This window comes from Cajanus cajan, chromosome 3 (genome assembly GCF_000230855.2).
Source record: "Cajanus cajan strain Asha chromosome 3, NIPB_CcT2T_4, whole genome shotgun sequence".
NCBI lineage: Eukaryota > Viridiplantae > Streptophyta > Magnoliopsida > Fabales > Fabaceae > Cajanus > Cajanus cajan.
Genome location: NC_138519.1, coordinates 79,275,906 through 79,293,406, shown reverse-complemented (window position 1 = coordinate 79,293,406; position 17,501 = coordinate 79,275,906). Strand labels below are relative to the sequence as shown.

Below are 17,501 nucleotides of genomic sequence, written 5' to 3'. Positions count from 1 at the left end.
TTGTATTTTTCATATGAAAATAGAGAGAAATATAAAGAGTATTATTCAGTATTTTATTAATCTATTCCAATAATTTACTAGTTGGTAGCTAACAAATAATAACAACAATAACACATTTTTTTCTCTCATTATTATTTTTTATTAGAAACTAATATATTATGATATAAGGAGCAAATAATCGTGGGAAAAATTGTGGAGAAATAATTATATAAATACGTGGTTTGAGGTTCATTACTTAAAAATTAGCTTTCATTTTTCCAAGTCTCTAAAAAAGAATTACTAAATAATTTTACATTACGTTTTTTTCATTTGTGTCAAATTAGCCATTGTTTCAAAATTAAATTCAACTAATAACTATCTATAAAGGCTTAATAATTATGCAGTGGGAATATAAAACATTATCAACCAATAAAAACTATTGTTATATGACATTTTAGTTATTATTAATTATTTATTGTAAAATTGATCAAACATATTTGATAGGACAATGCACTAATTAATCAAACCGCTTTATACGGAGCATATTAGTTTTGATTTTTTTTTCAATAATGGTTCATTTTTTCTTTATTTCAAAATGTTCAGTTTAGTAACCAATTTATATTTATATGATTCAATTTTCTCAAAGAATCAAACCAAATCATATCGAATACTTTATAAAAGTGGTTCGATTAAACTGAACCATTTTTACAAAATAATTTGGTTTGATTTTCTTCTTAAAACAATTTGATTTGTTTAGTAATAGACTAATTTTTTTATATAGTTTTTTTTGTTTGTAATTCTTATGATTTGTGATTGGATGATACGTGTATAATTTAGTTTCTCTCTATATAAATATGTTTATTTTAAAAACACAACTCGATGAATTTCGACTTAATTTTTTACCTTTTTTTTTAAGTTATCAACGATTTTTATCAAACTTTAGTAATGCACCAAACCAACTGAATTAAAAGCAAAAATAAATAAGTGAAAAAATGATTTTTAGCTCGCAATGTCTCCTTAATTGCTTAACAGGTAGATTCACAGAATTTCACACCCCGCAAATTGTAATATAGATTAATACTTTCTATGGACCTTTTTCCTTTCTGCATCAACAACAGACAAGTTTTTTTTTTTTTTTTTTTCTGATATCGATATATATATATATATATATATTAAAGGATGTTTTATTTTACTATCTTTGAAAAACATTTTTTTTCTTAATTAAATGATGGATATTTTCTTATTGCAAGATTAATTATTCTTTTATTGGTTGTTAGGTCACACAGAATTATCAAACGGCAAATTTAATTTACACATGATTAATCATAAATTCGTCAAATATTTTTGAACAAAGTTTCTTATTTTACATCATATTACACAGAAGTAGTTTAAAACACCAACAGTAGTATAGAGTATCTCTTGTGTTTTTTCCCCTCCTGTTTGTGTGTGTTTATTTAGCTTAGAAAAAGAATTTAACTCATTAAATTTGTATAAACCGTTAAAAAATATTATTCTAATTAGAAAGCGGTAAGCACCTTAATTTATTTTAATATGAAGATGCCTGCGTTGTGCAATAATAATATAAAGAAATAAATAAATTTTGTAATCGCCCTCAACATCAAATTGAGAGACACATATGTATTGAATTCAACTTGTAAAATAATGGGTCCAACTGGATCCTTTTCAATTCAACTAATCAGATTCTTTTACGGTGATTCCTCTTTATATTCTATTCACATGGTTTTTAGTGGCTCATCAATATATTTTACACAAGCATTAGTGATGTAAAAAGTATTTTATAAGTTATATTAAAAATATTTTAGTGGTGCATGGGGTGTATAACAAGTAACAAGTATAACTAGAATGAGGGAGTACTAGTAGGTAGTGAAGCAACATCTCTGCGAGCACTAGGTTCCTGATCAATGTGCAGGAGCTCTAGTAATTCAGAGATGGTTGTTTCGAACAAAAGCACGTTAGAAGAAGTTCTTGACATTGAGAAGAATAAGATGCATGCTCAGTGGGTGCTGAATCCTCCAGAACCACCTTCCATGTTGCATCAGATTGTGGACAACGTCAAGGACACCCTCTTACCCCATCCAAATCCAAACGCATTCTCTTCTCTCAGGAATCAGCCCTTTTCCAAACGCGCTTTCGCCTTCTTCCAGGACTTGTTTCCCATTCTCGCTTCCTTCCAAGACTACAATACCCACAAGCTCAAGTGCGATTTCATGGCTGGTCTTACCCTTGCAATCTTCGCCATTCCTCAGGTACGATATAAATATATCTTCTTATGCCATTAATTTTAGCCTTCTTCTCCTGCATTATTACTAATATTATCGCATTAACCAACTAGTCATCCATATCATCATCACAAGCAGAAAAAAATAGAAATAAGAGAAGAGACCCATTAAAGACAATCAACTAAATTTTCCCACGAATAAAGCCAAGAAATACTTTTCACTGATAATATAATTAGAAAAATGTATCAAGTAAAATAATAATATAACATGATCAACAAATAACTTTATCCATTAAGAATGTGGTTAAAGATGAGTTTGAGTATGTGAACATCGATGAATTAATCTTTAGCTTATTGCTGGAGATGACCTATATTCACTAAGAAATGCACATTGATTATATAACATAATGAAAATGACAAAATGCAGGATGATATTACTTAAAATTTGTAATTTGGACCCATGATATAATTACTGACTTACTCGACTAAATTTGGTGTTGCAGTGTATGGGAAATGCGACATTGGCGCAACTAAGTCCTGAATATGGCCTCTGTAAGTTGCATGAATAGTTACATTTGAGTTAGGCATGGACAATATTATTGGTTCTAAATTGTGGATGATGGTTTACTGATCTGCAGATACGAGCATTGTGCCACCTTTTATTTATGCGTTGCTAGCGAGTTCAAGGGAGATAGTGATTGGACCTGGATCTGTGGATTCACTGCTAATTTCCTCAATGATTCAGACATTGAAAGTGCCAATTCATGATTCTATTGCATACACTCAGCTTGTTTTCACAGTTACTTTTTTTGCGGGCATCTTTCAAGTTGCTTTCGGCTTCTTTAGGTCAGTGCTATATATCCTCTTACTTCTATTTACACTTGTAAAATCAAAAACCTTTGATATCGTTACACTTTTATATATATATATATATATATATATATATATATATATATGGTTTATGTTTGGAATGTATTGCGACAACCGCTACATAGTGCTAACCACGAATATAATGATTAGGCGAGCACCAATCTCATGAAAATAGTATTTTTAATTTTAATAAAATTTTAAAATATCACTTAAAATGATAAAAAAAATTATTTAGGTTTACATTAAAAATATTTATAATTTATTTATTTAATAAACAAAAAAAATATACGTAACTAACTTTTAGGAAAAATATTAGTTTTTAAAAATTTAAACAAAATATTTTAACGGTACAAATAATTGAGTATTTGAGAAAAAAAATTAAGAAAACAATAACGTAAAAATAAAATGTTAAAAATAATTATTTTAAAGAAAATTGAAATTTAGGAAAAAATATATTTTAATATAAACAATTTTAAATTAATTTTTTATTTGAAAAATATAAATATTATATAAAAAAAAGTGTTAAATAATTATGAATTCACATTTTTTTTTAATATCAGAGCACGGTAATAGATATGTATTATTATGTTCTTAAAAATTAGAACTCTATTATTTTATATAAGGGGAAATTCTCATGATTTAGGATAATAAAAATATTAATATTTTTTTTATAAGAAAGTTTCTAAATAGAAAAAATAACAATTAGTGAAAGTAAAATAAAATTAAATAAAGCAATGACTGGATTAAGTTACGATGAAGTTAATTATGTTATTTTGAAGAGAACCTGGTATTTTAACTAAAATTTATTTTAAATAACTAAAATTTGTAACAATTAAATATTTTTAATGTATAAATTATATTATACATTAAAAGTTTTATATTAATTTTTTAATATAATATTAATTACTTATTTTTCATTTATATCTTTATAATATTTTTAGAAAGTAATTATTGTATTGTTACTAATGTATCATTTATAATAAAGAAGATTAACCATAAGATTAATTTTATAATATTATCATTTATTTATTTATGTGTAAAATAATCTAAAATAACATGAGACAGAGGGAATATAATAAAATAAAATATGAAAGTGAGAAATTAAAGAGATAAGGAATAAAATATTGAAATATATTGTGATATACCCCAAAATTAACTATATATAATTATTTTTATAAAAGTCTTAAAGTGAAATTTTTTTTTATAATTTATAATAATATCTTTTTTATAATAAAATATATTCTTTTAGAAATAAAATTTTTAAAAATAATTATATTTATATATCCTTTAAAAATAAACTTTTAAGTTATAAAATCTTAAAAATATATATATAAAAATAAGTTTTTCTGAAAGGAAGAATTTGTTAAGTGTGAGTTTCTACGGTACCCTCAAAGATAGAGAGGTTTTAGTACATTCTTTTATGTAAACTTATAAAAATTAAAAAAAAAATTAATTTAATTATAAAATAAATAATCCAAATTATATTTATAAAATGAAAAGTAAGATAAAATTATAGAGATTAAAATTATAAGATTTCAATAATGTTATAAAACATTAAAAAAAAAAGAATTAATAAATAGTAGAAATAAAAATTTATTAAAATTACAATATAGAAATTTAAAAATTTAAGACATAAGACAAAAATATACTTAAAAAATTATTAAAATTAAACTATTTAAATATATAATAATATTATTACAAATAAAATTAAAATATATAAAATAAAATAAAATGACTAAATAATTTAAAATTTTAAAGAATAAAATATCATAAACATTATTTAAATAAATTATTAAAATATAAAATATAAAATAAAATTATAATTACTCTACCGGTAGCCTCTCAAATAATATGATAATATGTTAGTGAAGAAATTCTCTTGTGGAGTTAGTTACTTATGTTGTGAAGGGCGCGTATAGTTATTGTCATGGCATGGGTGATTGACATTGTTACATTACAGGTTGGGTTTTCTGGTCGAATATCTTTCCCAAGCCACCATCGTCGGCTTCTTGGCAGCAGCTGCCGTCGGCATTGGACTTCAACAACTGAAAGGATTATTTGGGATCGTTAACTTTACCAACAAAACTGCTTTGTTTTCTGTCCTCAAAGCTGTTTGGACATCCTTCAAAAACAAAGTGATTAACAAAACTTCACTCATTATTTCTTTTCCTACTTCCTTAATTATTAATCTTTCTTTCACTCACATTTTTTCAGTCAGAGTGGCACCCTTACAACTTCATTATTGGAATCTCATTTCTCTGTTTCATCCTATTTACCAGATTCCTGGTTAGTACTGTTGCATATTTTATTTTTATATCTGAATTTCCTAAACTTAAAATTAAGTATATTGTTGCGTACCCAAATAGGGCAAAAGGAACAAGAAACTCATCTGGTTGTCACACGTTGCACCCCTCCTTTCTGTTATTGTATCCTCTGTTATTGCATACAAATTAAATGTTGGAGAGCATCACGTGAAGGACTACAGAGTTGAAGTCTTGGGACCAATTAAAGGAGGTGGCTTTAATCCAAGCTCACTCTACCTGTTAACATTTGATGCCAGAGTTGTGGGTCATTTGATTAGAATAGCCTTCATCATTTCTATTATTTCACTCACCGTAAGTAGGGTGCCCCCATATTCAAAATCTATTTATTTTCCTATTAATTAATATAATTATATAATGTTTCTAATTATTCATATATATGTGCCTCTTTGTTGTTGTACAACCATAGGGATCTATTGCTGTTGGACGATCATTTGCATCTCTAAGAGGACACAGTATTAATCCCAACAGAGAAGTGGTATCCTTGGGCATAATGAACATAGTTGGATCCTTCACTTCTTGTTACGTTGCATCAGGTAATGTCCATAGTGTTATCCAATTATAATAACTTGTGTACACGTCTTATTCCTTGTCCCATTGATTAATTGGAGAATGCATAGTTAATTCTAAGTTTGTAACCATGCAGGGTCATTGTCACGTACGGCTGTAAACTACAATGCTGGGTCTGAAACTATGGTGTCCAACATAGTGATGGCACTCACAGTGCTCATGTCACTTAAATTTTTGACGGGGCTTCTGTATTTCACTCCGAAAGCAATCCTAGCAGCAATAATTCTTTCGGCTGTGCCAGGACTGATTGACCTAAACAAAGCATGTGAAATTTGGAAGGTTGATAAAATGGATTTCCTTGCTTGTGCTGGAGCCTTCTTGGGAGTCTTGTTTGCATCTGCAGAAATAGGCCTTGCAATTGGGGTATATTTCAGTTTTTTTCTTCTTCTCTAAATTCAATTTAATGTTGAAAGATAATTTAAAGTTGATATGGATTCCCATTAAAAAATATCAATAATAATAATAGTAGCATGAAGTCCTTGGTCAAGAATGGATAATGGTCCTTGGCCATGCATGCTTTTTAAGAAGCTAATAAATGTACTACTTATTTGACTAATTTAGGTTATAGTGGATTATTTTTTCCTATGTTTAACTCAACTTTTTCAGGGTATTTTTTACCTTAAAAAGGCAATGTTGGATTCAACATGTTTTTACTAAAAAAATCCTACTTTATTTTTAAAGATTTAATTTTAATTTTTAATTTTTTAAACCTAAAATAAAGTTGATCCCAGAACACTCTGATTAGGATGTTGTTCGTGTTTCTCTCTAGCTGTTGCATAGACAATATGGGATCAATAAATGTTCCCTATTGCTATAGTAGTTTTTGTTCAATTATTCTTGGGCTTTCTAGCCCGGTCCATGTGTTATATATAAAATAAAATCTATTGGAGGGCTCATGGCTTAACTGGTCATAATGCAAGTTTTTAGTTAAGTCTGTATTTATTAAATCAACACATATTTTAAAAGCTTATTTAGCTAAAACAAAAAGTGTTTTGAACCACTCAATATGCCCATTAAATCTAGTAGAGTGAATTGTTTTTTTTAAGAATAATAATGATAATAATTTCGTTGTTATTATATTATTTTTATAATATCTTTAAAATTATATTTATCAACTTATTCAAAGGCTTTTAAGTTAATTAATTTTTAAAAGTCAAGTATTAAAGAAAGACTTATATAAAATAAGCAACTTAAATTCAAGTTTTAGGTTTGAAAAGATGAAATCTAACCTAAACTAATTCATTTCTGCCTTGAAAGAGGAAAATTATTTACACATGATGACATTTATTTAGATATTGGAAGTATTACTTTGTAAGTTATAATTAATTATTAAATATATTGATCGCATCTCTTAAAGGTGGACGAGTTACATTCATTTTTTTTATCATAAAAAATTATAATGCCCTCCCTTTTAAATTATTTTTATATTATAAATTATATTAGATAATTTGGAGTGTAGACTTCTCGTTCTCCTCACTCTCAATTATTTATTCTTAACATTCTTTTCCTCTAATTCATTTGAATGTATGTTTCATATATAATGCTTTCGTAAGAATACTAAGGTCGGTCTAATAATCATTACAAGAGGATTGTCGTATAATAATACACACCCTATACGTGTTATTAAAAATTATTTTTACACACATAATAAATATAATATATGTTGGTATATTGTTAAAAAATGTGAATATATACTATAATAACTCATAAAATATGTTGTTAAATCTCATTTAAAATCAACACTAAAATTATATGTAACTATATATCATATATATATATATATATATATATATATATATATATATATATATATATATATATATATATATATATATATATATATATATATATATATATATATATTGTATCTATAGTGACATTTTTTGTATATCACTATATGTAACATTTCTTATAATAGATAATAAATATTGAAATAATAAAAATAAGATTTAGATTTGAATTTTATTGCCATCAATATAATTATGGTGAATAAAATTATACCACTTCCATACAATTAGCCAAAAAGTTTTTCTTTATATAAACCATCCATCTCCAACTACCTTATCTTATATCTTTATTTGTATATTTGTTCTTCTCAATTACTTATCCATTTCAGTATGCTATCCTTTAATTTATTTCTAAATTAAATTTTAATATATTTTATAAAAAAAATATCAATAGTTAAGAATATTTTTTTTACCACAGTTTAAATTATTCACTATAAATTCAAAATGTTACTTATATATTCAAAAAATATTTATTTATTGTGAATTTCAATCATGATATAATTTATATATTAAAAATAAGTATTTATTAAAAAAATTAATTATATAAAAATAAATTACCCTTCCCTATAATTTTAATGCGGATATTCTTCAGTACACATTTTTGTCTATGATTTTTAGCCGTCATCAATAGTTAGTTTTAACTTTAAAGTGTTTATATTTAGTTTTAGAACTTTCGAAAATGAATAAATTTATTTATTTATGAAATTACAGACTAAATAATAAGAATATCGAACATAAAAAAAATAAAAATAAAAATACTGTTTTTATAAAACTAGTTGTTGGTATCATACTGAGAATGGCAGATAAAGAGATAAAATGTCTGTAACAGGGCAAATCATAGCATTTCATGATTGAAAGATGTTTGTTTCTTGTGTTAAAATAGATTACTCATAGTATATTTGATTGTTCTTCTAGTGCAGATCGCGATATCATTTTTGAAGATAATTATAACCTCAATTCAACCTGCTATAGCACTTGTTGGAAGGCTTCCAGGAACGGATGCATTTGGCGATGCTCAACAATACCCAATGGCTGTCAACATTCCTGGAGTTCTCATTGTCTCTTTAAAATCTGCTTGGTTTTGTTTTGCAAATGCAAACCTTGTACAAGAAAGGTATCTCTTGTTACCACCACTTTAATTTGCACTTTTTCTTTTAATTTCTTACTTTCAGTCGTTGAATACTTTTAAGATTTTTTTATTAAATTTTTTTTTTATTTTTATAGGAAAATTCTCAAAAAAACACTTTTGACTTATATTTAAACTCTACCTATATTATTGAACATTAATGAAAATTTTGGTACAAATTATTATTAAACAGGATTGAGAGATGGATGACTAGTGAAAAAGTCAAGGATGGCAAAGGAGGAGAAAACACCTTCACACACGTCATTTTGGATGCCTCAAGTGAGTATCGCATTAACCTAATAAGTTAATTTAACATATATAATCTTGTGATAGAGATTTCATCATTTAGTAATGTAACTAAAACAAAATATATGTAAGTGTAGAACAAATTTCATATTAAAAATCATTTTTTTTTAAATTGAGTTAAGCACAAGTTCTAAGGTCTTGCATATTAAATTTAGGAATGCCCTTATGATGCTGACCAAAGAAAAATAACATGATAGGTCTTACGAATATTGACACCGCGGGAATTGCTTCTTTGATGGAGCTCAATAAAAATTTGACTTCACGTGGAATAAAGGTGAGTTTTTTTCTTAATTGAATTGTGATACTTTCTTTTCATGTTGCTTGCAAATTGCAATTGATAGATCTATTTCACACATTTTATCTTTTTCCCTGAAGCTAGATTGCCATAAACTCATCTCCTATATATCCCTAATTTTTTTCAGTTAGCAATCGCTAACCCTAGGTGGAATGTAATTCACAAACTAAGATTAGCTAACTTCGTGAGCAAAATTGGAGGAAGAGTTTTCCTTTCTGTGGGAGAAGCAGTAGATGCATGTCTTGGCTCTAAAGTGGTTCCTGTATAACCAACAACATTTGCCTTAATTTCTATGGATTAATTGTTTTTGTATTCAGAGTAAATTGTCAAACTTTTCTTAGTTATTAATTGTGTCATAAATATTTAAAATTTAATTCATAATGATGTTAACTAACAAATATTGACTATTAGTTCCTTTTTTATATTCATAGTTTATATATAGATATATATGTTAAACTAATTTAGAAAGGTGTATATTGTATACCGTTCATAAATTTTAGAAAAGTAATTTATATACTTTTAAAAAATTTAAGACATATTCAACTAATTATAAATAATGTTTAATTTTAACCCTCTTCAGTGTATAATGTGATGTCTAAATTTGGGGTTCTAGACCAAAAAATCATGTGCAAAAAGCCAAAAAAAAAAAATTGTACATGCATGTTTGGGAGTCACTTTTTAAGGGGAAAATACGACCTTTGATTTTTTTATTTATTTATCCATTTGAGTTAGTGGTACATAGATTAAGACATGCAATTAACGTTTTTGGTTTATTTTTAATTAATTTTAAGCTTCACGTTATATCTTTAAAATTTATTTATTTTACTTTCAGAGTTTAATTGGTTAGTTGTCTTAAATATAAAAGTGTTTATGAATCCTCTTCTTTTTTTTTAAATGTATAAGTTATGATTTTTATCATTCACAAAAAAAATGTCTCTATTTTGCGTATCGTTTATGAAATTGTAAAAGAAAATTTTAATTAAATATAATTCCTCATATTTTTTTAAATGTATTAAGTGTGATCTTAATTTTTTTAAGATGTTTTCTTAATATTCTCTTACGAAATTACGTGTACAGTGTACACATATTTATAAATGAATGGCTAAAATGAAACGATTTATTTAGTGACTAAAAACAAACATTATCTATTGATAGGGACTAACATATTATCTTATTTATAGGGACGGAATAATTTTTAAAATTACTTTGAAACTTCATGTTATAACTTTATTTTTTAATATTACTCTTATTTATCCATAAAGTAATGTTATATCGTTTTATAATATTTTCTCATTAATTCTCCAAATATCTTATAAAAAAGAAATTGAATAAATACATTTAATCTTAGAAGCATAAAAAAGTATTAATAATATTTTAGTTAGATTTTAGATTTATTGCTCGCATTAATAATATATAGAGTATTATACATACTCTCATTGTTATTTACTAGGTGACATAAGGGTATAAGAAAAAATGTATTAATATCTATCTTTAAACATGATTTTAAACATCCAAAATTGAGAAGCTTTAATTTCTTAGCAAAAAAATATTCATTGCTAAATACTTACATTAATGAACCCTAATTAATAGTAATAAAGAGATTAAAAATCATAACTAATATTTTTTAAACTTCTAAATAATTAAATAATTAGAAAAAAATTATATTTTGTGAAGTAAAAAAAGAAATAAAAGTAGTAATATTTATAAAAAAAAATTAAAAACGAACTAAATTAAACGCTCACTTATAGTAATTGCAGGACTTTCATATCAAAAATATTGATAATTTTTTTTTAAAATTTTAATTTTTTTTACTAAAGAATATTTTTGTCAAACATGAAAACTAATCTTACTTGGATAATAAACACCAAATTATAATTTTACTCTAAATTTTCATAAAGGTCCTTTTTTTTGTAAACTTTGAATATTTTTTTCCTTTATTATACTGATAGAGATTAATTAATCTTACTCACGGTAGTATAATTATTGTTAACTCAAAGAATTTTGGCATAAATGGTTTGGACAAAGTGTAAATGTAAGATGCAAAACCACTATGTTAATTGAACGAGTTTGGGCTCACCAAAACACTAGTGAAAAAGTAGTATGTCACATCTACCAATTACAACATTTTTATACGCCAGAAAGTGCATTCACGGTGACTCGGGATGTGGCACCACTGCCATTAATTTTTTATTTTTATTTTTATAGATTTCTACATCAATTAAATTAATCGATGTTATATGTGACTTTTAACATGAATAAACAACCAATGTTAAAGGTGTTAAAATATTGTATTAGCGGGAATCGTTGTAGATCTAAAATAATTTAATATGTATTACAACAAAATGTACTTTTAATAGTATTTAATATGATCAATAAAAATTATTGCATCATAATATTTTTTAATTATTTTATTTTAAGTTATTGCGAGACTTGTAAGATAAGTACAAATATTTTTTAATTATTTTATCTTTAATTATTGTAAGATTTGTATTCTCTACTTATATATTTTATAAAATAGTTTATGTAAGATTTAAATTTTTTCTAATACATCCCTCAAATTTAAAATTATTGAGTTTGATAATGGTGAGTAATTTGATACCAACTTAGAATAGTAAGTTATAGGTCTATTTGAATCATACAAAATAAACTTGTAAGGTAAGAATTATCATTTGTTTATATAATCTTTAATTATCTTATCTCTAATCGAGACTTAAGTTTTTTTCAATAAATAATTATTTCTAATAGTAAATTTTGATATGATATAAATATATTTTCAGTGACCAATATAATAAAATATAAATAAAAAAATAATTATTATTAAATAATTATTGATAATAATAAATTATGTCGTAATGATGATAGAATTTATTTTTCTACTAATATTAATATTTGTAAATATAAAGCACTCATTGAATATAGTTATATGTTTATGGAGACATGTGGTATCGAAATTAAAATGGGGTGATCTGTGTAATCCTTACGCAACATTGTATGGCTTCCATGTCATTCATTTTCTCGTAATCTCTGATTCAATGTGGGGGGTTAGGGTTTTAGACTTTTAGTGTTGTCTTGAAAATCTTGTCTACATTCAATGTATCGGAAAGATCTGGTGTAGGCGCGCCTATTTTAGTGGACCAAAGACAAGTTGCTCAGAGTCAGATGCTTTACCTCATTCTTAATTCATCACTCACTTCTACATAATGCTTACATTCTACGGAGAATGTTTTATTTTACCTTTTCATCATCCTTTACCCATTGTCTTTTCATAATGCTTTCATTTCTTAATTCTAACTACCACTTCTCACATCATATAATTCCACTCTGCTATACTTTAATTTCACTAACTTTCTGCTTCTTTCGATTACCAATCATAATCACGTTTAATTCGGTTCTTAATTATTTTTATTTTTATTTTTTATAAATATAAGAAAAATTATAAAAATAATCTTCATACTTTTAATTATTATAATTTTTTCTCATCTAATCACTACACTAATCTTAATAATTAATTTGATTGTTAGTTTTGTTACGTCTTGCAATTTTCCTAAATTAATTATAATGTAAATAAATTGAAATTTCTAAATATAGTTAATTTAACGAATAAATTTAAAAAATATATGTAATATATATTATATATTATACTTATACTTTGAAAATGTTTTAATTACTTAATTTTTATTGAAATAAAATTATTTTTTAAAATCTATTTTAAAATATTACTCATAAACACAAACTAATTTTTGAAAAACATTTTTCTTTGGTAACAATTTAACAAACATAAAAAAATAAAAAAATAAAAAAACTAGATATTGGGTTAAACTAATAAATTAACTAACCGTTCCTTTATGGATGATTTCTAGTATCTGTCATACCTGATGTCTCTCCATATCAATGTCCTGAGAATTTAAAAAAAAAAAAAAACACTGATGACGAAGGTGAGATCCATGAGGCCGTAACGTAATATCATGAGAGTGATAAGAGCGAGAACTGTGTTTGGGTCAACCATTACAAATTTCATTTTGAATCATTATAAATAACAATATTTAATATAAAATGAAAATTAATATTGTGACGAAAGAGATGCTAAAAAGAGAAATGAATATATATATATATATATATATATATATATATATATATATATATATATATATATATATATTCGTTTTACTCCAAAAATATTGTTATTTAGTGATACATGCTATATAATAAAATAATTTTTATCATTAAAAATTAGTTTTATCTACATTGTAAATATGATATATGTTGATATGTTGTTAAAATGGATAAATATAAATCATAGTTTTAAAAATGGATTGGTCATCAAACCGATTAGGGTATTAGGTCAGTGGGTTAAAGGTTGAACCAGTAGGTCATTAATTTAACCACATGACCTGACTTTTATTAATTTTTTAAAATAAATATTTATGTTATACTTATAAATTTCAATAAATTCATATCCTATTTTAAATTTCAATTTCCATCTTATTTAAAATTATCTTTATTTTTATTTTGTATAAAAAAATATATAAAAAGATTACATGTTAAATTGTATATTAATACAAATTAAAAATATAAATAATATGTACATATATAATAAACTTGCAATTGATATCACAAAATAATATATGTAATATCTATATAGATATGACATTATTAAATATATAATTAAAATTAATAATATACTATAAAAAATTATTTAAGTTTTATATATTATAAACAAATACATTAGAATAAGTAGTCATTATTATGTTTGATAAGATTTTTTGTTCTTTAATTAACAGCATTCAATTTCGATTGTTATTTTTGTGGTTTGTGGTTTGTTAAAAAAAAGTTTGTGGTTGAACCAGTTTGATCCACCTGTTCATTAGTTGAACTGGAAAATTGACCGATTCATTCTGATTTAAAATGAGTCAAATGCATAACTGATCCCAATTCAAGGCTCATACCGACTAGACCACTAATTTCTGGTTCAACTGGTCCAAACCAAATTTTAAAACACTGGTATAAATTATAGTGAGACACAGTATATGTTATTGAATTTTATTTAAAATCAACACTAAGATTGATTGTAATTATATGTTAAATAAAATAATACCTACATATATTATATTTATATAGATATTTGTATGCCACTATGTATATCATTTCTTATAATTTTATTTAAAGAGATATTTTAGTGTTAAAGTAAAAAAATTTTGGTGAGTCTTTACTAACATTTAATTAGACAAGTAAAATTCTATGTCAAATTGGATATTACTAAATTTTGATTAACCATTAAGTGACTAGTTTGTTTTGACAATCTTTGTCATATTATTGGCTCTCTACCTGTTAATCATGAAATGTCATTTCATATATATATATATATATATATATCATTTTTGTAATAAAAAAGGTCAAAACAATTTTTTAGTTTTTATAATTTTACTTACTTTACCTTTTAGTCTCTAGCTATAGTTTAAAATGGATCTTTTAATTCCTATACTTATCTTTTTCAATCTTTTCTAGTCTTTATAATTTAAGATAAATTATTTTAGTTTTTATATTTGCAGTTTTTGAATCTTTTTAGTCATATTGTTAATTTTTTTTGTAACATTGTCTTTTTTATATTGACGTGATAAAATTATTAATTCAATTTTGTATATTTAATGTCAAATTTATTTTATTGTAGTTATTTTAAAAGTTTTTTGACACTCCATGTCTCTTTTATATCTTTACTTTTAACACTTATTATTAGGACATCTATGTTTTTATCCTCACAAATTAATAATTTTTACCGTGTCAACATAAAATAGACAACATTAAAAAAAAAAATAATTCACTATAAGAACTAGAATGATTAAAAAATTATCAATATAGGACTAAAAAGATCTATCATAAATTATTAGTACTAAAAAGATTAAAATAGATAAATATAAATACTAAAAATATTTATTTTAAATTATAGAAATTAAAATGTAAAGTAAAAAATTAAAAATTAAAAAAATATTTTAAAAAAATGATATGTTCTTGATATGGTGAGTTATGGTGGAGATGAAGTTTGAGTGGACTCTTCATTTGAAAATGCCTACTTTATACTCTAATCATCTTGCTTTAAACTTTCTTATTTTTAATTATGCTAATGCAGGATTTGTTCTCTACACCTTTTCAGTGTTCAGTTGATTTAAAGCACGGTTTGATTTTTTATTTTTAGTTTGAATTAGGTCAAAAGTTTTATTTTTTATTTTTAATTAAAAATCCTAATTTTTTAATTGAGATTAGAAAAGCAATAAACCTTTTGAGAGAAAATTTCTATCAATAGAAAGTAGACTATTTTTAGTCTAAAAGATTACAAAGTTTATTTATGTTTTTAGTATACATCCATGAAGCAATTTAGATAAAAGTTCCTATAAATTAAGTTGATCAAGTTTAAAAAGTAATAAATATAAATAACATTAACGAAAAAAATTAAGAAATAAAATCTCTTTAATCTACAATCCAATTCAAATCCAAAAATTATATTAAAATTGACCTAATTAACTACAATAAAAAGAAATTTAACTAGCCAGACATAAAAAAATATAAAAAATAAACAAAAACATAAATAGAGAAGATAAAAATATAAAAAAAAACTCCATAAGTCAATCTTAAATAGATGCAAGTTTTCCATCATTTTCGTCTTTCTTGTATCCATAAATCTCTTGCATTGTGTTTTGTATGATTTAAATAGCGAAAAAATTAAAGGGAGATCAATGAAATAGATGAGAAATAAAAATGTCACTTTGTTTAGTATCAATGAAATTTGTCAAGTCAAAAAATAAAAAGGAGTGAATCCCTTAAAAAAAAAAAATTATTTCTTTACAAATTTGTGCAGATATAAACATTGGACAGTTGAATTCGTATTATATTCAAATATATGTAACTCACAATCCAATAAATTGATTTTTTATACTGAAATTGTATCGTATTCGAATACATCTTACTCACAATTGTATTGTATTCAAATACATGTCACTCGCAATCGAATTCATGTTATTTGATTACATTTATTTCATTCGATTAAATAAATATTTTATTATTCGATTACGTTTATTTCAAAACTTTTTATTTGAATACGAAAAATTTTCATTTGAATGAAACTTTTTATAATTATTTACTTATTAGTTATTTATTTTATTTTAAAATATTATTTAATTAGCTATGTAATTTTTTTATTTAATTGATTAAAATAAAATTTATTTTATTATTATTATTTTTTACTCTATTTATTTATTTATGATCACGCTTATTTCTCTTCAACTAAATAATTAAACTTTCACTTTATTTCTTATTTATTTTTATTTATTTATTTATTTTCTATTTTTTATTTTATTTCTCACCTTTTTTTTTATTAAACACATTAAAGAGCTAGATCATAAAATAACATGATGTCTCAAAAAATCAACCTGGTATCGTTAATCCTTGTTTGTCATTTTTTACAAGTGAGTTGTGTTTTTGGGCTCATGCTTTTTTTTATAATTAATTTAATGACTCATATGTCATTTGGCCTCTTTTTCTTAATTTATTTGATCTTTAATTTCTCTTATTTATTTCCTAAAATAAAAAATAAAAAATTTCTAATTAAGTCTACTAATGAAATGAAAATAAATCATTTCTTCCACTCTAATACTACAAAATGCATTAAGGGCCAATTGAGTTAAAATTGAATATACATAACTTAAATATCTTAAATTAATAAGAAAAATTATGTTTGCAATCAAATCAAAACAGTCTACATAATAAAAATTAAATATCATTAAAATTTATAATAATTAAGTGACTTCCATAAGATTTTGCTTCGAAACATAAAATTATATTCGGTCTGAAATCAAAACAATTTACAAAATTTGATCAAATATATGTTGCAAAATCAAGTTATATATTTTGATCAAATTATATTCGTACCAAATGTAAGTTTATAACTTTTAATTTCATCCTTCTTGAGTTAAATATGTAAAATTAATATTGTAAAATTTAAAGAATAAAAAAATTT

At 24.1% G+C, this 17,501-nt stretch overlaps 1 protein-coding gene across 1 annotated transcript; it reads left to right on the top strand.

Moving 5' to 3' along the window:
• The first annotated feature begins 1,775 nt into the window (after window positions 1–1,775).
• On the top strand, window positions 1,776–9,898 carry LOC109787986 (early nodulin-70). The gene is made up of 12 exons (XM_020346629.3): window positions 1,776–2,246; window positions 2,722–2,770; window positions 2,857–3,064; window positions 5,049–5,223; window positions 5,303–5,374; window positions 5,455–5,703; window positions 5,819–5,945; window positions 6,056–6,342; window positions 8,687–8,880; window positions 9,086–9,171; window positions 9,396–9,472; window positions 9,621–9,898. The coding sequence occupies exons 1-12, from the start codon at window positions 1,902–1,904 to the stop codon at window positions 9,759–9,761; spliced, it is 2,010 nt and encodes a 669-aa protein (XP_020202218.2). The 5' UTR covers window positions 1,776–1,901; the 3' UTR covers window positions 9,762–9,898.
• Window positions 9,899–17,501: the final 7,603 nt, after the last annotated feature.

Excerpts from the sequence above, each read along its gene's own strand:
- LOC109787986 (XM_020346629.3), top strand. The coding sequence starts at position 1,902 with ATGTGCAGGAGCTCTAGTAATTCAGAGATGGTTGTTTCGAACAAAAGC. Across the intron at positions 5,224-5,302 it reads GGACATCCTTCAAAAACAAA|TCAGAGTGGCACCCTTACAA; the intron begins GTGATTAACAAA and ends ACATTTTTTCAG. Across the intron at positions 8,881-9,085 it reads GCAAACCTTGTACAAGAAAG|GATTGAGAGATGGATGACTA; the intron begins GTATCTCTTGTT and ends ATTATTAAACAG.